At 40.1% G+C, this 21,446-nt stretch overlaps 1 protein-coding gene across 6 annotated transcripts in view; it reads left to right on the top strand.

The window, feature by feature from the left end:
• The window catches only part of KLHL5 (kelch like family member 5), a 98,436-nt gene that overhangs the window by 60,473 nt on the left and 16,517 nt on the right, over positions 1-21,446 (top strand). For all 6 annotated transcript variants that reach the window (XM_073342275.2, XM_073342276.1, XM_073342272.2 and 3 more), the window contains 3 exons: positions 163-359; positions 7,881-8,093; positions 20,695-20,881. In XM_073342275.2, the coding sequence (XP_073198376.1) occupies positions 163-359; positions 7,881-8,093; positions 20,695-20,881 (597 nt within the window). The remainder of the gene's footprint in view (positions 1-162; positions 360-7,880; positions 8,094-20,694; positions 20,882-21,446) is intronic.

Raw genomic sequence — 21,446 nt, 5'->3', positions numbered from 1 at the left:
TTTTTCGGGTTTGATGAAAAATAAAAGCAGAGGAACCAGAATTACCATTTCAGCCACATTTTCTCTCTCTCTCTCTCTCACTTAGTCTGTCAAAATCTCTTGTTGGAATTACAGTCAATATTCTTTCATAAATAATGAGCACCCTTCTTTTAATATTGCTAGGTCGCCTTGAATTAAAAGAAGATAATATTGAGTGCCTGTTATCTACAGCTTGCCTTCTCCAGCTCTCTCAGGTTGTGGAAGCGTGCTGTAAGTTCTTAATGAAACAGCTTCACCCATCCAACTGCCTTGGAATCCGCTCTTTTGCTGATGCACAGGGTTGCACTGACTTGCACAAAGTGGCTCACAATTTCACCATGGTATGTCCTTATTTGTAGCATCATCTATTCATTGATTTTTCTGTAGCAAGGAAAATATAGAGCATCTGTCTTCATGAGGTAAATGTTGCTATCCCACCTCACCCCCTAAGAGCAATTGTTATTATCAGAGCTATTTATATACTGTGACATTAAGTACTGCTTTCTATCTTGGTAGTGTTCCATTTAGTCAGAAAAAAGGTAATGGGTAAAATCTTCAAAAATGCCTGTGACTATTTAGAGAAACAGCATGGGTAAGATAATATCTTTTATTGGCCCAACTTCTGTTGGTGAGCGAGACAAGCTTTCGAGCTTACACAGAGCCTTTGTTCTGGTCTGGGAAATGTACTCAGCCACCTTTTGTATAGCGACATAGGAACAAGGAACATATGTTCTTAGGTAGAATCATGAGTAGCCAAATGCAAAAGTATAGCTAGCAATTAAGTGAGGGTTTGGGGATTTATTTGGAGCACGTCTGATTCTCTGACATTCTTAAATTTCATTCCCTCACCAACATCTTTTGTTAATTTTTCTTCTTCTCTCTCAACGGTATCCTTTTATGGTACCCTCCTCCGATAGTAGAGTTAAGAGCCTCAGAGGCATATCTGTCTGCCACCAGTTAGAACTGCTGCTGTTTGCTCATGGGAGTTCCTAGAGTTATGTGAGGTGCTTCTCTCCTCCTCCCATGACATGGCCTCTGCTGGTCTAGGCTCTTGGGAACTGAACTCAGGCATCTGGATACCACATCAGTGAACTTAGTATTAAAGTTTTTGATCCCCTGTGTGGTATCCCCAAGTCATCTGAAAGGTGTAATTTGTGTTTCTTAATTGGAATTGTGGTAATTGAATCAGAAATCCACTGATTTTCCTTTTACCTTCTGAATTTTTGCTGAATGGAACCCATTGTTTGGTTGTTTTACTTTTTATTATTTTTCCTCTGACTTAAAGTTTACTATTGTTTGCAGTGTTGTTATAGCCATGTTGGTCGCAGGATAGTAGAGACAAACTTTTGAGGTACACACAGAAACTGGGCTCTGTGTAGCTCAGAAGCTTGTCTCTTTCACCAACAGAAATGTTGGTCCAATAAAAGCTATTACCTCACCCTCCTTGTCACTCCAAGTTTACTATGAGAAATTAGAATCAAATATCCCGGCATTCTTGTCATGTGTGATTCAGTTCCCTCTCAGATGGGTGGATCATTGATGCATTTAGTAATGCATACATACTAATGTTTATTAAAACATGTGAATGAATAGTGTGCAAATTACAGTATATAATAAAAAGAAAAGGAGTACTTGTGACACCTTAGAGACTAACAAATTTATTTGAGCATAAGCATGCATGCATGCGATGAAGTGAGCTGTAGCTCACGAAAGCTTATGCTCAGATAAATTTGTTAGTCTCTAAGGTGCCACAAGTACTCCTTTTCTTTTTGCAGACACAGACTAACACGACTGCTACTCTGAAGTCTGTCAGTATATAATAGGAAGAGGTTTCATTATTGATCAAGTATGGATTGAAGACAGAGCATCAATAAAACAATCAGATGAGACAGGAAGAACAGAGTAAAACGGATATGTATGATGATGAGAAATAGTATGCTTAATTGTGAGAGACTGAGAAATCATTGTACATAATGTTTGGAAAAAAATCACACAGAAATAGACTCCTTATTTCCTCCTTGCCCAAACAGTTTTTTCCTAAATAAATAATTGTCCTAGTTGTGGTACTGTCTAGTCATGTTCTTCTAACATTTACAAGTGTAATGCTAGAATAAGAAGGTTAACAAAATATTATTTGATGCATTTTAAAATATTAACCTTCAGAAGGTGTATCTCCATCTGGTCTTACTATTTTGACAGCAACTGTTGATTGTTGTCTCACTTCTCAAAGGTTAGTTTATTACTGACTCCACATCTTTCCTATAGTAAGAAGTTGTTCAATTCACAGGAAAATAGTTATGTACCTTTAGGCCATTGTTTACTTCAGTGGCACAATTACTGATTCTAAAGCTTTGGCATGAATCAAATTTAAATTAGCTGGATTTTAAAAAGCCATTTTCAAAACTAATTAGTTGTGCTAGATGGATTCTTCCCAAGGCCTTTTTAATGTTGTTTAGTTCCAATGGAGACATGAAATTGAATTTTAGTAATAATGAGTAATACTGAAGCAGTTCCTTTGGTTTGAAACTAATGTTGCTATGGAAACTGAATAGAAATGTATAGTTCAATTGAATCTTCAATTAAAATAAATCCCAAAGTAATTTTAATTTGTTTAAAAGCAATTTGAAAGAATAAAAATGTTCAACACTAATAAATACTAGTCACTTGATGCTCATTCCATTAAAAATATTAAACCATAAGGGTTAAACATACCGATAGTTCTGAAAATTCTGTTTGTTAAAATCCATAATTATTCATATGCCACAAATGATCATGGGTTACACTGAAATGACTCTGACTGGAGAAATTTCTGTTGGTTTTGCCACATTGTTTTGGCTTTCTTAAAGGCACTTGAAATTTGAGGAAAATGAACAGTATAAAATATTTATATTTTAATTTCAGTATATTCATTTTCTTTCTTTTGCCGCTGCTTTTCTTTTCTAGTCTGATGGAAAGAGCAGTTCACCATGCAAACAATTTCACTGCAGTTAAAACAGATACTCAGTTTTAATGCTGTCATATTGAAAAGCTTTGTGTGCAACAATGAGTATTTTGATAAGCACCTAATTTAAACCATTGCTGTACTTAGAGACCAGCAGTTCACATGAAATGGGCTTTTTCTCAAAATAAAAGATCCATCAGTGAATAATCTCAGTGGGCCTAGCTCCGCTAATAGACTTTCTCTATCTGAACAACGTTCATTAGTGTCACTTGAAAGCATTGGCATGGTTTCAGTCAGTGCAGCAGTGTATTTGAAGTATAAATGTAAGTAGGATTTATTTGAATGCTGGACCACTTCAGATTGAAAGTATGTATGTTGCTGTTTTGCTAAAAGAACATGAGTGTTTCATTACTTTATTATTAACTATGTTGTCACTCAATTGATAGACTATTTACTCATTGTGACAAAGAATTAGAAAACTCTTCAGGGTTATTGTCAAACTAGATCAGTTTTTTTGGACTTCAAAATTTGACCGTGCCTGAAAAATCCTCAGGACATAGTAACAGTCTAAAGTGACTAGTGGTGGACATAATAGCATATAAACAGGCATTGTGTGCCTGATTCTGATTATGTAGGCATGTAAAATGCAATTACCAGGATCATGTGTGCAAATGCACCTAATTAACCTTTTACACATACAGTTATCTTATTATGTAAGTATAATTTATAAAAAGTAATGGGCCACAAATTTACAAATGTTGCTAGACTAGCCAAAAGATTAATTTAAGTATCTCTGTATCAGGGCATAAAGTACAGAGTTTTTGCACATTTGATCTTTTCCAAAGCAGCATCTAACATAGTGTTTTACTTCCAACATCTTCCTGTTATATCAGGTCTGGGGCCATCCTACATTTCCATCAAGGGTGACTACTGTGTTTTCTTTAGTTTATCCAGGAGATCAGAATAACATAATCTCCATTAACTTGATATCTCAAGTAACATCAAGATGCTATGTCATCTTGTCCCAAGATGAGCAGAGTATAATTCCTCTATTTTGAGGACAGGGAGGGAACTAAAATATAATTGATGCAAATTGGTAAGAGTTGATGAATGTTATTAATTATTCGTTTCAGAGTAACAGCTGTGTTAGTCTGTATTTGCAAAAAGAAAAGGAGTACTTGTGGCACCTTAGAGACTAACCAGTTTATTTGAGCATAAGCTTTCGTGAGCTACAGCTCACTTCATCGGATGCATACTGTGGAAAATACAGAAGGTTTTTATACACACAAACCATGAAAAAATGGGTGATTATCACTACAAAAGGTTTTCTCTCTCCACACCCCACTCTCCTACTGGTAATAGCTTATGTAAAGTGATCACTCTCCTTACAATGTGTATGATAATCAAGGTGGGCCATAATAGTTATGGGTAAGGACAAAGTCACAAAGTTCAGCTACCAGGTTAGCCGTGACATTATTGGGGATAGTGTTCTTGACGGCTTGTAGTCCATCTTTCTGTGGAATGTTGGTGTAGAGGACTTCTACATCCATAGTGGCCAGGAGGAGAGTGGGTTTGTGTGTGTTTGGGGGTGGGGGTGGAGAAAACCTGGATTTGTGCTGGAAATGGCCCACCTTGATTATCATACACATTGTAAGGAGAGTGATCACTTTACATAAGCTATTACCAGCAGGAGAGTGGGGTGTGGGGAGAGAAAACCTTTTGTAGTGATAATCACCCATTTTTTCATGGTTTGTGTGTATAAAAACGTCTTCTGTACTTTCCACAGTATGCATCCGATGAAGTGAGCTGTAGCTCACGAAAGCTTATGCTCAAATAAATTGGTTAGTCTCTAAGGTGCCACATTAATTATTTGAAGATCAACATTATTTTTTAACTTAAGAAAATCTTTCATTGTGTGGTGAATGCTTTGTAGTAACAATACTTAGTACTTATATAGTATCTTCATCTGTAGATCCTGAAGTGCTTTATAAAAGAGGGTCAGTGTAATTGTACCACAATTTTCCATCTGTAAAGTGGTGATAGAAAAGTTAAGGCAAGGGTCTTGTAGCTACTGAATGGCAAAGCTGGGAAGAGAATCCAGAACTCCAGACTTTCAGTCTTGTGACCTGTCCAGTGACCTATGTGGCCTCTAATTATCCTCAGTCCATCAAGGAAAAAAATCAATTTTTATTCTCTTCTAGCTCATTTGAGAACAGCTGATTGTGTGCAGTTGACAGTTATTCAGTGAAATATTTAGCTTTTTTTCCCTTTCAAAAAATGGAAACCAAAGGGAAATGCTGTTTTCAGACAAGAGGAAAATGGCTTGTACTTCTTTCAGGGCTTGAAAAATTCACTTGCCTATGGTGAATTGGAAACTTTCCCAGGCAGGTGCCATCAACTTCTGCAGCATCCAAGCTTTAATTTTGTTAATTTTTGTTTTAAGTTGCTACCCTTTGAAGTTACAAGGAAAACCTTCTGAACATGAAGTGATTATAAACCAGTGTTGTCCAAGTGTGCAAGAAGACAGCTCTAGAATTTCTGCTGCAGCTACTGCTCAGAGCTTTTTCAAGCTTTAAAGCAGAGTGAAAAGAGAACAGTCATGTCAGTTTTTATTGTTGGTCTTCAGAAGCACATGGAAAGTGCAAAAACATTACAAGAATTGGTTCAAGTTCAGCTTTCTGCTATTTGATAATTCATGAGTAGCAGCAGAGATCAATACTATTTATGAGTAGAAAAACTCAGAAACAGAGGCTTGGAGAGGGATGGAGAAGCAGACTCAGTGCATAAGTAGCAACCAGAAAGGTGTGCCGTAGCTGTGCCGCTGTAGTGTAGACATACCCTTAGTGTAAGATAAGAGACAACAGATGGATACAGACAAACAGGGGAGTACAAGGAAACAATGAGACAATATTGGTCAACGTGATAGGAAGTTGTCTCTACTCAGCATTAAGTTTTTTTTGGCATCATGGCAGAGTGGAGGGTTTTGAACATGGATAATGAGGCAGCTTTATGACATTTATGGGGAGCACCTCCCAAATGTGAGAGGCAACAAGGGAGAAAACATGAAGACGCTTGTTTAAAAATGTAACTAGATGTTTGTAGACTGTCATGTGCCTTGTCCTCTTTTTTTATATCTTTTAGTCACACTAATACATACTCGACTTGTTAAATCTTTCCTTATAAGTCAATCCCTCCAACCTTTGTAGGTTTTCTTCCTCTTCTCTCCCTTAATTTGTCAATATCTTCCTGGTAATGAGATGCACAGAATTGAATGCAATACTCAATGTATTGCCAGAGCCATTTGAAAAAAAAAGAATGTTATCTCCCTCCTCTGTGATGATATGGCCAGTGCTTATGCAATCCAAAACTGTAATGGACATTGTTATTGCCATTTTGTATTGCAAATTCATATCTGATTTGCAATGCCATTTTCATCAGTATTTCTCTCTACGGCTCCCAGATTTTTGTCTGTTATTAAGTCTGTGTTTTTGAGTTATTGAATTATTTTTCCTCTGAGATATTAACTTGCATTTTTCCAAGTTGAAGGTCTTTCCAATTTAGTATTTTCTTTGAATTTCACTAACATGCAGCTTACTTCTTTTAGATAATTAATGAAGATATTAAATAGGGCTGGTCTTAACACTTATCCCTGCACAGTCCCCTTATAGAACACACCCACCCCTATGGATATTTTGGCTTTTATTTTTACCCTTAAAAAAACAAAAAGTATTTCGGCCAGTTTTCAGTCTACATGTGTTTCGATATCCAAACCAATTTCAATTAATTTTGAGAGTAAGATTATTGTAGAGATTAATTCAAATGTTTTTCTAATATTCAGCTACATTATGTCTGCTAATTTTGGACTTGATCATGAAGTTACTACAATCTCCGAGCAAAAGGAAACATATAAATGTGCTGTTCCAGGAGCAGACCATATTGAGTACATCTACATTTCAATAAAAAACCTGCTGCACCAAGTCTGAGCCCATGTCAGCTGGCTTGGGCTGTGCGACTATAAAATTGCAGTGTAGACATTTGAGCTTGCCCTAGCTCCAGCCTGAGCCCTAGCCCAAACATCTTCACTGCAATTTTAAAGCCCCACAGCCAAAGCCCCACAAGTTCAAGTTAGCTGACCTGGGCAAGCCACGGCTGTGCCATGGTCTTCCATTGAAGTGTCAATGTACTTATTTTGACTCAGAGATTCTTTCCACCTTATGTCTTCTTTTTGTTCCCCTGCAAAGGAGCATGGAGTATCTGTGATCTTGCCCTTTTCAGTACTATTAGAAAAAGCATTCAAGTTTGGCAAAATATATTCATTATAAGCTTCTTATTGCTCTTCTAGTTTTTTGGGTGTGGGGGTTGCCACTTGCACTTGAGTTTAATAAAGCTTCTACAAAATCTTCTAAAAATCCTGGTATTTTTAAATAATGTGCACTTATGGTCGGAAACATTTTATATTGTTTCTTCCTACCCTGAAATGAGGACAGGCTACTAGAAATGATAGGTTTCAATTCTCCACATCTTCCCTTCTATCAAAAAAGTAATTGTTGATTAAAAAAATAAATTTGTAGCCTGGTGCAGTACTGTGAATCCTTTACATCTTCATTCCACTATCTATATACCTTATTCAGCTCTGTTTGACTTACAAAACAATAAAAACAATTTAAAATAACCTACTGAAAGTTCGTTAGAACTGTTTTCCTGTTCCTTTAGTCATTGGAAATTTTATTTGTCACAAACCAATCTAACTATAATGAAGACCATTACAAACATGCCCAGTACTGGAATATGCTGTACTCTCTACTCAGCAAAATCTGCATTTCAATACATTGTGTTTCTACAGCTTTCAGTAGTGGATAACAATAGTGACCTATCCAAAGGTCTTCAGTGTTCATATTGAAAATACTTTTTTCTTTTTCAGGAGAATTTCATGGAGGTAATTAGAAATCAGGAGTTTTTATTATTGCCAGCTGCTGAAATTGCAAAGCTTTTGGCAAGTGACGATATGAATATTCCTAATGAAGAAACTATACTGAATGCACTGCTTACTTGGGTTCGACATGATTTGGAACAGAGAAGGAAAGAACTTAGTAAGCTGTTGGCTTACATTAGGCTGCCTCTGCTTGCTCCACAGGTAAATTATTACAAATATAAAACCATTTGCTCTTTCTTCCCATGGATAATATCGGTATTCTTTAGGGGACATACTTAATACTGTCTATGTGGAAGTTCCTCCAACTAGTAGTGATTTTGGTTTCTTAAAAATAGAGGTAAATAAATGAGGAATGTACAGAATATCTGTGCATGATACGGTCAGTGTCTTTTCTGCAGTTGAATTGCAGTGTGCCACAATGTGAATCGGATATCAGTCAGGATTCCATAGTGAGGGAATTGTTAAAGGCAAAAGGCTTTAAATAATAATACCTAGGTTTCTTATGTGGTAACTTGTGGGGCTTTTTGTCAGTAGATCTTAAAGCACTTTACAAGGGAGTATCATTAAATAATGATCAGTCAGTATCATTAAATATATTTTTACTTTAGTTTCAAATGCCTAATGAACTAGACAGCCAGCCTTTTACGTGCTTTTTTGCTAAACAGCATTACCTTCTGCACCCTTTTTACATGCAGTTGGGGAAGATCTATGGTCAGTTTTGTATTTGAATGGATGAGAGTGCCACCTGCACTAGGCTCATTAAAATAACTGCTCTTATTGATTTCATTAATAATATTTAGCACTTTATATAATGTCAAAGGGCTTTACAGACTGAACACTTGCAACATCCCTGTAAAGTAGAGTAAGAATTATCTCCATTTTATAGATGGGAAAACTAAGGCTTTTATGAGCCTTTGACATATACAGTACAAGTAAAATTCACTAATCTACAGCTAGGAACTATGACCTTCTTCAATCTCTTAATGATTATCTTTAAAGCACTCGATCTTTGACCCCGTTGTATTCACCCTGTGTCCTCTTTATGATCATTAGCTGGATTGGCTAGAAGGTATTTGCTGCTGTTACTTACATTTGAGTACTCCATAACCAGTGGCAGAACTTGCTCAGCTGTGAGTCCCTGAACTTGTAATTCACTTTCTTTAGGAACATATTAAGGTCAGAGTCCATTGACCTTCAGGAAATAATTCAAGGCTTACTTATTTGTTCAGCATATGTTTAACTGTTTTTATATTGTTCTTGTCTTTTAATCCACTGTAATTGAAACATCTAGAGTCCTTGGAAATAGAACCTACAGAAATTAGTAAATAAATATAAAATCAAGAGAAATTACTAATTGGATAGTAAATGTTAAGGGAAAAACACCAAAACAATACTTGATTGCAACCACTATTGTGTCTCTCACTTTTCTTCCATCTTTTGCAGATGTATGCTGGCATTTATGATTCTACATTTCTATCACCTTTTTCATTTATTCCATTTTTTCAGATTCTTCAAAAAATAAAATTGATGTATTTTTAAAATGAATGTTAATCACACACAAATCAGGAAATTGAGTTAAGTTGCAACAACAGCCTTAACCCTGACCCATGAGGGTGTGTTATAGTATGGTGTTTTGTTACATGATCACACAGCAATGGGCAATGTGACATAGCAAACACAGTAAAATATAATGAAACTGTTTCCAATTTTATGGTAGAAGGTTCAAAGCTGTTTGGAAGAAAGGAGACAGAAAATTGGAGGGCTCACTAAAAGCCATAATGTTATAAGTAGAGATGTGAGGACTTAAACTCACAAACTTAAAAAAATTATAGGGCATCTGAAGTAGGGGATTGCTCGATGGAGCTATGCCATCAATGATGAAGGCTTGTCCGAAATATCGCCTTGGGCATTATGCAAGGTGGACAGATCCAACGTGAACCCTGAAAATGATGGCTAACACAGGCAGCAAAGATGCAGGACAGCAGCTGCACCTAGGTACCCGAGGCAAAGGAAGTCGCTGGGAAAGTCTCAATGGCTCAGGTCACACAGCGTGAAGCCAGTACTGGTAGACTAGGAATAGGGTTGCGTTAATGCACCTCTGACTCATCCCGGTGGGATGAGATGTTTCTCAGGATAATCGTTGGCTCTTGTTTTTTTGACCACGAATAACCTAGTACTCAGCATCAGGGTTAAGCCCCTGCCTTACTTTCAGCTGTAGATGCCTTCTCGGTGCCATCTCCCCTTGGTGCAAATATGACGGGTTTGTGACAAAGTCCCCCTGGGGACGTGCATCCACTGATGTCGGCAGGCACATCTGGAATACATTGACAATGCATCCAATTGTATCTGGGATCTCCAAGAGTCCACCAAAATTGCAACTTGGAATGTTGCAACTCTTCACAGGCATGGTCATCAGGTCGCTGTCTCACGCGAAATGGACCATCTTGGTATATCAATGCCAGGACTAACAGAAACAAGGCTGATAGATCACAGACATCATGGGTTGGAAGATTCTTTCCTTCTGTATTCTGGCAGCCCCAACCATTTATATGGTGTAGCAGTACTACTGCAACACGAAGCCAAGTCCTCCCTGACAACCTGGATGTCTGTCTCTCATCGTTTACTAACTGCACCTCTTAAACATCGACACTGTTACTTCACTGTCATAGTAGTAGAGGAATGTGTTGACTCAGTTAAAGATCATTTCTACGATCAATTGGAACATCTAGTATGCACAGTCCTTCCACATGATGATCTTGTGATCTTGAGTCACCTAAATGCAGTGACTGGCTGCCTGCGAACTGGGTTTGAACAGTTCATTGGTCTTTGTGGTTCAGGCACACCCAATGATAACTCTTGCCGCTTGCTTACATTCTGAGCCTCCCAGAATCTTTCCATTCTTGGGTCATGGTTCAAGTGGCAACACATACACCAGATGTCATGGATCTCTCATGGTGGCGTCACTCAAAAGGAGTTGGACCACGTTATTAGATGTGATAGACGTATCTTCACCTCCTGTAGAGTTTATTGTGGTGTGGAATGCACGGTGAACACAGATCATCATCTAATGGTCATCTGTATGATGTTGATGCTCCAGCGAGCAGGTAAGCCCTCTGTGATGATGATGAAGTTTGACATCGACGCACTCATTGTGCCAGGTTTAGCCAACAAGTTTTGTATTGATGTCAGCAACAGATTCTCAGCTCTAGCTAATCTGCCAGACGACATGGAGGTTGCCTGGTCCCTGTTCACTTCTACTGAGCAGACTATTGGCTATAGACATCCAGCAGGCCGACCATGGCTATCGAAGGAGGCCTTCCAGATAATTAAATTGAAGGCTACAGCGTGCCAGTGTGGTGATAAACACACTCATAATCAGCTGAAGCAAAAATTTTATACCCTGACACTCCATGATTGCAAGGCATATTATAACTAAGTGGTGGATGATGTCGAATTTGGCTTAGTCAGGAGCAACTTGAAGCCAGCATTCCATGCCATTTGCAACCTCAGCGGTCAAGAGGTAGTCACTACAAATGGTATCCTGAATGACAGCCACGGCCATCCATGTAAATCGAATGATGACATTCTCTCACGCTGGGTGGAACATTATCACAGTGTCCTGAACCATCTTCCAGCTGCCACGTGTTCAGAGCTGGATGATCTGGCAGTCACTGTGGTTTTGGATCCAGACATTTGTACTGATGCACCAACATTGAATGAAGTGAAGTGTGCCATCTCTAAACTGAAAAATGGACATGCAGCTGGTGCTGATGGCATCTCCTCAGAGCTGCTAAAATGTGCTATTGATCCTGTAGCAGAATCACTTGTGGCCATCTTCTGTCTGGTGTGGAGAACTGGAACCCTGCCAACCTCCTGGAAGGATGGTATTGTGATTTCACTCTATAAGGGCAAGGGACCGTGCAGTGAATGTAAGAGCTACAGGCTGATCAACTTGCTTTCCGTTCCAGGGAAGGTGTTAGTGCATGTTTGGCTGGAATGCCTGCTCCTTTGCCACATCGGAAGCGTCGTCCCCAACAGTCAGGCTTTGAGGAACAGGCCCACATTAGATGCCATTTTAGCCCTTCGCTTGTTGTCAGAGATACATTGTGAGTTCAGGAAGCCCCTGCACATAGCGTGTGTTGATGTTAAGGCTGCATTTGATTCAGTAGACTGTGTCTCGTTATGGAAGGCCTTAAAGGGCGTAGGTGTCTCTACTACTCTGCTGGACTTGATTAGAGAGCTGCATAATGGACCCATTGCCCGTGTTTGTCTGGGGAACTGGATGTCAGCTCCCCAGACAAAATCAGTATCTGGTGTTAGGCAGGGCTGAGTTCTGGCCCCTGCACTCTTTTGTTGGTCAGTGGATTTCATAATGTAGCATTCCATCAGATCCATAGGCATTAAGATCGGAGATCTCTCGCTCACAGACTTTGACTACACTGATGATGATGATCTTTTAGTACGGAGCCTCCACAGGTTCGTGAGGCTCTCGAGCATATGGAGGAGGAGTCAGCTAAGATTTGTCTTTGACTATGAAGCATGGAGACCAAACTGCAAAATCTAGGACCAGGTCTACCTGCGAGTCCAATCTCTTTGAACAACGAAACTGTTGAATCAGTTTCTGGGTTTTATACTTGCTAGCTTCTCCAGCTCTCACACGGAGGTTCTCCATCGGATTGGCATCGCAGCATCTGCCATGGGCCATTTACAATGGATATGTATGACATATATCAACATCTTAGTATGACAACCAAGTTCAGGATTTATTCTAGCTGTATCCTTCCCATACTGTTGTACAACTGTGAAACATGGACACTATGCTGCGCAGACTGGACAAAGCTGGAGACTTCCCACACAAAATGTCAACTTCGTATACTGGGTATAAAATGGCATGACTTCATCTGTAATGCAGATGTTTGTGGTTGTTTGGGTCTACAGGCTACTGGGGCTATTGTCTGCAGGAGGTGCCTTACGCTTTTCAGACATGTTGCAAGGATACCACAGGTCGTTCCAGTGTATGCCGTTCTCCGGGTGGCTTTTAACATCTGGGATAAAATTCTACCAATTGAGGAGTGGAGACCCCCTAGTACATGGGGTTATCAAGTCTGTTCTGATGGTGGACTCTCAAGCCATCAAGCCTTTGCGGTTGCACAGGAATGGACCAAATGGCTATCGCCGACTATCTGGCTAAGCATTGAAGATGAAGAATGTTCTAGGGCTGTAGAGCTAATGGCAGTAAAACTTGTAGTGGAACCTCTGTTTCATCAGTTTTATTTATAAAGATTTCTTTGAAGCTACCATTGTACATTCTGGCATCCCTGTTTATTGACAGAAGCAGCGTCCTAGACATCTGGAAAATCTTGTTGCTGTTGCAAAGGCTTGTGACATGGTGGTTTATTTTTATTTGTATTATGTATTTACCAGGTTCTGATCTTATCTGATCTTTGATCATATTCTGAAAAAGTTGATTAATCACATTCCTAACTGTGAGAGATTCAGCTTTCTTTTCTTCAGAAGCTCCTAGTACCTCAGAATTTTCTGTTTAAATTACTGCAAAAAAATTTGTTCCAAGTATGCAAACATTATACCTTTTACTGCATCTGTTTTTCAGCTGTGCTTATGTTAAAGCACCATTTGTAACTGCTCAATTATAAATGTCTCTGAAATTTGATGCAAGGATCTACATAAATAACCAAACCCCTCAGAAAACTGTAATTTATAATTAGGGCTTTTGTTTTTTGGGGTTTATTAATTGCATTTTTCAGGGTTTATTTTTAGCAATTTTTGGTTTTTATGTAGATGTCAAAAATCAGGGTTTTTCAGGGCTTTCTCTTAGTATATACTGTAATGAGTAAGGTATATTATATTGTATAATATAATATATATGCTGTAATAAGTAATCTCTTTGTGATGTTCTCTAGAGCACTTTAACATAGTACTCTTTCAAACAGCACTACTTTAAAGCGCACTAGAGAACCTTTGGTGCACTCCAATAGGGTCTGCATGGACCAATTAATGAATAACTCATAAGTGTGCTTTCGAAGTCATGCTCCCATAATCCATATTACTGCTCCATTTAGACAAGCCCTTAGATACAAGTAACTATTTCCTGTGTTTTGCAGGTTTTTATTGGATACACACAGATTTCTTTTTCTTTAATTTTTGTGGTTTTATCAGTGTTGGTCGGTTAAAACCTAAAATCAGAATGCATTATAATTAAATTAGAATTATTATAATGCATTCTATTAAATTGTTAGCATTTGTAAAATATGTGAGTCAAGACAAAGGTTTCAGTGGGGAATATTTAATTTACAATGAATTGCAATACAGTGGACTTGGTCACAGAACAGAGTTTGGGTTTTTTTAGTCAAAAACAGCCTTAGACTGCTTATATTTTTAGGTTTCAGAGGAACAGCCGTGTTAGTCTGTATTCGCAAAAAGAAAAGGAGTACTTGTGGCACCTTAGAGACTAACCAATTTATTTGAGCATGAGCTTTCGTGAGCTACAGCTCACTTCATCAGATGTTTACCGTGGAAACTGCAGCAGACTTTATATACACACAGAAATCATGAAACAATACCTCCTCCCACCCCACTGTCCTGCTGGTAATAGCTTATCTAAAGTGATCAACAGGTGGGCCATTTCCAGCACAAATCCAGGTTTTCTCACCCTCCACCCCCCCACACAAATTCACTCTCCTGCTGGTGCTAGCCCATCCAAAGTGACAACTCTTTACATAATCAAGTCGGGCTATTTCCTGCATAGATCAAGGTTTTCTCACATCCTCCCCACCCCCATACACACACAAACTCACTCTCCTGCTGGTAATAGCTCATCTAAACTGACCATTCTCCAGGTTTAAATCCAAGTTAAACCAGAACATCTGGGGGGGGGGGGTAGGAAAAAACAAGAGGAAACAGGCTACCTTGCATAATGACTTAGCCACTCCCAGTCTCTATTTAAGCCTAAATTAATAGTATCCAATTTGCAAATGAATTCCAATTCAGCAGTTTCTCGCTGGAGTCTGGATTTGAAGTTTTTTTGTTTTAAGATAGCGACCTTCATGTCTGTCATCTCAGGCATTGGCACCCTGACAGCAGGATTGTCTGGCTATGTAGACTCCCTCCTCAGGCCCTACGCTACCAGCACTCCCAGCTACCTTCGAGACACCACTGACTTCCTGAGGAAACTTCAATCCATCGGTGATCTTCCTGATAACACCATCCTGGCTACTATGGATGTAGAAGCCCTCTACACCAACATTCCACACAAAGATGGACTACAAGCCGTCAAGAACACTATCCCCGATAATGTCACGGCTAACCTGGTGGCTGAACTTTGTGACTTTGTCCTTACCCATAACTATTTCACATTTGGGGACAATGTATACCTTCAGATCAGCGGCACTGCTATGGGTACCCGCATGGCCCCACAGTATGCCAACATTTTTATGGCTGATTTAGAACAACGCTTCCTCAGCTCTCGTCCCCTAAAGCCCCTACTCTACTTGCGCTATATTGATGACATCTTCATCATCTGGACCCATGGAAAAGAAGCCCTTGAGGAATTCCACCATGATTTCAACAATTTCCATCCCACCACCAACCTCAGCCTGGTCCAGTCCACACAAGAGATCCACTTCCTGGACACTACAGTGCTAATAAACAATGGCCACATAAACACCACCCTATACCGTAAACCTACTGACCGCTATTCCTACCTGCATGCCTCCAGCTTTCACCCTGACCACACCACACGATCCATCGTCTACAGCCAAGCTCTGCGATACAACCGCATTTGCTCCAACCCCTCAGACAGAGACAAACACCTACAAGATCTCTGTCAAGCTTTCTTACAACTACAATACCCACCTGCAGAAGTAAAGAAACAGATTGATAGAGCCAGAAGAGTTCCCAGAAGTTACCTGCTACAGGACAGGCCTAACAAAGAAAATAACAGAACGCCACTAGCCGTCACCTTCAGCCCCCAACTAAAACCCCTCCAACGCATTATTAAGGATCTACAACCTATCCTAAAGGATGACCCAACACTCTCACAAGTCTTGGGAGACAGGCCAGTCCTTGCCTACAGACAGCCCCGCAACCTGAAGCAAATACTCACCAACAACCACATACCACACAACAGAACCACTAACCCAGGAACTTATCCGTGCAACAAAGCCCGTTGCCAATTGTGCCCACATATCTATTCAGGGGACACCATCACAGGGCCTAATAACATCAGCCACACTATCAGAGGCTCGTTCACCTGCACATCCACCAATGTGAACTATGCCATCATGTGCCAGCAATGCCCCTCTGCCATGTACATTGGTCAAACTGGACAGTCTCTACGTAAAAGAATAAATGGACACAAATCAGATGTCAAGAATTATAACATTCATAAACCAGTCGGAGAACACTTCAATCTCTCTGGTCACGCAATCACAGACATGAAGGTCGCTATCTTAAAACAAAAAAACTTCAAATCCAGACTCCAGCGAGAAACTGCTGAATTGGAATTCATTTGCAAATTGGATACTATTAATTTAGGCTTAAATAGAGACTGGGAGTGGCTAAGTCATTATGCAAGGTAGCCTGTTTCCTCTTGTTTTTTCCTACCCCCCCCCCCCAGATGTTCTGGTTTAACTTGGATTTAAACCTGGAGAATGGTCAGTTTAGATGAGCTATTACCAGCAGGAGAGTGAGTTTGTGTGTGTATGGGGGTGGGGGGGATGTGAGAAAACCTTGATCTATGCAGGAAATAGCCCGACTTGATTATGTAAAGAGTTGTCACTTTGGATGGGCTAGCACCAGCAGGAGAGTGAATTTGTGTGGGGGGGTGGAGGGTGAGAAAACCTGGATTTGTGCTGGAAATGGCCCACCTGTTGATCACTTTAGATAAGCTATTACCAGCAGGACAGTGGGGTGGGAGGAGGTATTGTTTCATGATTTCTGTGTGTATATAAAGTCTGCTGCAGTTTCCACGGTAAACATCTGATGAAGTGAGCTGTAGCTCACGAAAGCTCATGCTCAAATAAATTGGTTAGTCTCTAAGGTGCCACAAGTACTCCTTTTCTTTTTGCTTATATTTTTAGTTATCATGGAATTATTTTCAAAGGTCCAAGCCTTAGAATCATAGAATATTAGGGTTGGAAGAGACCTCAGTAGGTCATCTCGTCCAATCCCCTGCTCAAAGCAGGACCAACACCAACTAAATCATTCCAGCCAGGGCTTTGTCAAGCCAGGCATTAAAAACCTCTAAGGATGGAGATTCCACCACCTCCGTAGGTAACCCATTCCAGTGCTTCACCACCCTGCTAGTGAAATAGTGTTTCCTAATATCCAACCTAGACCTCCCCCACTGCAACTTGAGACCATTGCTTCTTGTTCTATCATCTGCCACCACTGAGAACAGCCTAGCTCCATCCTCTTTGAAACTCCCCTTCAGGTAGTTAAAAGCTGCTATCAAATTCCCCCTCATTCTTCTCTTCTGCAGACTAAATAACCCCAGTTCCTTCAGCCTCTCCTTGTAAGTCATGTACCCCAGCCCCCTAATAATTTTTGTTGCCCTCCGCTGGACTCTCTCCAATTTGTCCACCTCCTTTCTGTAGTGGAGGGACCAAAACTGGACGCAATACTCCAGGTGTGGCCTCACCAGTGCTGAATAGAGGGGAATAATCACTTCCCTTGATCTGCTGGCAATGCTCCTCCTAATACAGCCCAATATGCCATTGGCCTTCTTGGCAACAAGGGCACACTGCTGACTCATATCCAGCTTCTCATCCACTGTATTCCCCAGGTCCTTCTCTGCAGAACTGCTGCTTAGCCAGTCAGTCCCCAGCCTGTAGCGGTGCATGGGATTCTTCCTTCCTAAATGCAGGACTCTGCACATGTCCTTGTTGAACCTCATCAGATTTCTTTTGGCCCAATCCTCGAATTTGTCTAGGTCACTCTGGACCCTATCCCTACCCTGCAGTTCATCCCATCATCCAGATCATTAATAAAGATGTTGAACAAAACCAGCCCCTGGACCAACGCCTGGGGCACTCCATTTGAGTGGACTAGCTGCCAACTAGACATCAAGCCATTGATCACTACCCATTGAGCCCGACAGTCTAGCCAGCTTTCTATCCACTGTATAGTCCATTCATCCAATCCATACTACTTTAACTTGCTGGCAAGAATACTGAGGGAGATGGTATCAAAAGCTTTGCTAAAGTCAAGATATATCACATCCACCTCTTTTCCCCATATCCACAGAGCCAGTTATCTCATCATAGAAGGCAATCAGGTTGGTCAGGCATGACTTGCCCTTGGTGAATCCATGCTGACTGTTCCTGATCACCTTACACTTCTCCAAGTGCTTCAAAATGGATTCCTTGAGGACCTGCTCCATGATTTTGCTGGGGACTATAGTTCCCTGGGTTCTCTTTCTTCCCTTTTTTTAAATATGGGTGCTATATTTGCCTTTTTCCAATAGTCTGGGACCTCCCTGGATTGCCACGAATTTTCAAAGATAATGGCCAATGGCTCTGCAATCACATAAGCTAACTCCCTCAGCACCCTTGGATGTATTAGATCTGGACCCATAGACTTGCGCATGTCCAGCTTTTCTAAATAGTCCTTAACCTGTTCTTTCACCACTGAGGCCTGCTCACCTTGTCCCCATATTGTGTTGCCCAGTGCAGCAGTCTGGGAGCTGACTTTGGCTGTGAAGACTGAGGCAAAAAAAGCATTGAGTACTTCAGGTTTTTCCACATCATCTGTCACTATGTTGCCTTCCCCATTCAGTAAGGGTCCCACACTTTCCCTGACCACCTTCTTGTTGCTAACATACCTGTAGAAACCCTTCACATCCCTTGCTAGCTGCAACTCCAGTTGTGACTTAGCCTTCCTGATTACACCCCTGCATGCTATAGCAATATTTTTATACTCCTCCCTAGTTATCTGTCCAAATTTCCACTTCTTGTAAGCTTCCTTTTTGAGTTTAAGCTCACTGAAAATTTCACTGTTAAGCCAAGCTGGTCGCCAGCCATATTTGCTATTCTTTCTGCACATCGGGATGGTTTGTTCCTGCGCCCTCAATAAGGCTTCTTTAAAATACAGCCAGCTCTCCTGGACTCCTTGTCCCCACATATTAGCCTCCCAGGGGATCCTGCCTATTAGTTCCCTAAGGAAGTCAAAGTCTTCTTTTCTAAAGTCCAGGGTCCATATTTTGCCAATCTCCTTTCTTCCTTTTGTCAAGATCCTGAACTCAACTATCTCATGGTCACTGCTGCCTAGGTTGCCATCCACTTCTACTTCCCCTACCAATTCTTCCCCGTTTGTAAGCAGCAGGTCAAGAGGATCACAGCTCCTAGTTTCAGAGTAACAGCTGTGTTAGTCTGTATTCGCAAAAAGAAAAGGAGTACTTGTGGCACCGTAGAGACTAACCAATTTATTTGAGCATGAGCTTTCGTGAGCTACAGCTCACATCATTGGATGCATGCATTCCACGGTATGCATCCGATGAAGTGAGCTGTAGCTCACGAAAGCTCATGCTCAAATAAATTGGTTAGCTCCTAGTTGGTTCCTCCAGCACTTGTACCAGGAAGTAGTTCCCAACACTCTCCAAAAACTTCCTGGGTTGTCTGTGCATTGCTGTATTGCTCTCCCAACAGATGTCAGGGTGATTGAAGTCCCCCATTAGAACCAGGGCCTGTGATCTGGAAACTTCAGTTAGTTGTCTGAAGAAAGCCTCATCTACCTCATCCTTCTGATCTGGTGGTCTACAGCACACGCCCACCACAACGTCACCCTTGTTGCTCTCGCCTCTAAACTTAACCCAAAGACTCTCAACAGGCTTTTCTCCAGTTTCATACTGGAGCTCTGAGCAATCATACCGCTCTCTTACATACAATGCAACTCCTCCACCTTTCCTTCCTTCCTTCCTGAACAGTTTATACCCATCCATGACAGTGCTCCAGTCATGTGAACTGCCCTACCAAGTTTCTGTTGTTCAAATCACATCATAGTTCCTTGATTGTGCCAGGACTTCCAATTCTTCCTGCTTGTTTCCCAGGCTTCTTGCGTTCATGTATATGTACCTAAGATAACTAGCTCATTGCCCTACTTTCTCAGTCTGAATCAGGAGGCTTCCCGTCTTGTACCCTCCTCCTTGTCGTTTCTTCCAGTATCCCAGTTCCCCACTTACCTCTGGGCTTAGGTCACCGTCCCCCGGTGAACCTGGTTTAATAAGCACTTTAATAATATATAAAGATAATAATCACGAGTTAACTGTGATTAATCAACAGCCCTAGTATACATGTCATTGTATAGACCTCTGCCTCCTTCCCACTTTGCCATTTCAGCCTCTAAAGTACTGTATTGAGGTACAGAGAGGAAAAGTGAATTTTCCAAGATCACAGAATAGGTCGTTTGCAGAGTCGGGAATAGAATCTACTTTGAAGTGTCCAACTTTTGCTGCAATGACTTTGACACCCCCAGATTAGATATTTTGCTGTAATTATTGTGATTCTTGATACATATGGCCAGGGTTAAATCGAGTGGCAAATAGAATAAGTTGAACCTCATTCCTTCCCTTTTTCTATCTTTCTAAGTATATTTCAAAATATGAGTGTTCTGTAGATTGATTCATCTAATTTTACACTTATACTATTTGTGTGATCATTCTGATGAGTGTGTGTTGTAAACCAGACAGCAATATTTTTCAGACAAAATGTTCCATTATGATCTTTATTCTTTTAAACTTATTGCCGTTTGCTTAGCACTTTAACATGTTTAATTTTATTTTTGCCAGTTTCTGGCAGACATGGAAAATAATGCCCTCTTTAAGGATGACATTGAATGTCAAAAACTCATTATGGAAGCAATGAAATACCATCTGTTGCCAGAGAGACGACCCATGTTACAAAGTCCTCGCACAAAGCCTAGAAAGTCTACTGTAGGAGTGTTGTTTGCAGTTGGAGGAATGGATGCAACAAAAGGTATTGGTTTACAAATATTAATTGATGACAATGTGTATTGAAAATCAGTTGAGTAGATTTTTGTAAAGATATATTTATTAGATATGTATGTAGGATACAAATTAAAACATTCAAAGGCTATACATCATAAAGTACAAAATTCACAAATATTTACTGATGTTTTTTACTTCAGTAATAGACATATATAGCAATAAAAATAGTACATGTGTGCAGGAAGCTGAGTTATGGTTGTTGTTAACCTATAATGGGATCGCCTCAGTTCTGTTCATTTAAATGTTCAGTCAAATGAATGAAAAGCACCTCTGTTCACGTGAATGTTAAAAACGTAAGGAAATGATACATAAAAATATTAATATTAATACAGATTTGAATACAAACAAAAATAAGTGAAAGCTGCTACAGAATATTTAACTCATACCCTTATTGACTATTAAAGCATTCTATGAAGGTGTCTCAGAATGGTATTTTTATGAGCTTTCATACTGTGTGGTGATAACTAGAAACATTTTAGTGAGTTATGAATACCACGGGAATTAGAACACATTTTCATTCATTCTTAGTTTGT

The sequence above is a fragment of the Lepidochelys kempii genome, chromosome 4, assembly GCF_965140285.1.
Source record: "Lepidochelys kempii isolate rLepKem1 chromosome 4, rLepKem1.hap1, whole genome shotgun sequence".
NCBI classification, from domain to species: domain Eukaryota; kingdom Metazoa; phylum Chordata; order Testudines; family Cheloniidae; genus Lepidochelys; species Lepidochelys kempii.
This window is presented reverse-complemented; position numbering and strand designations above follow the sequence as displayed.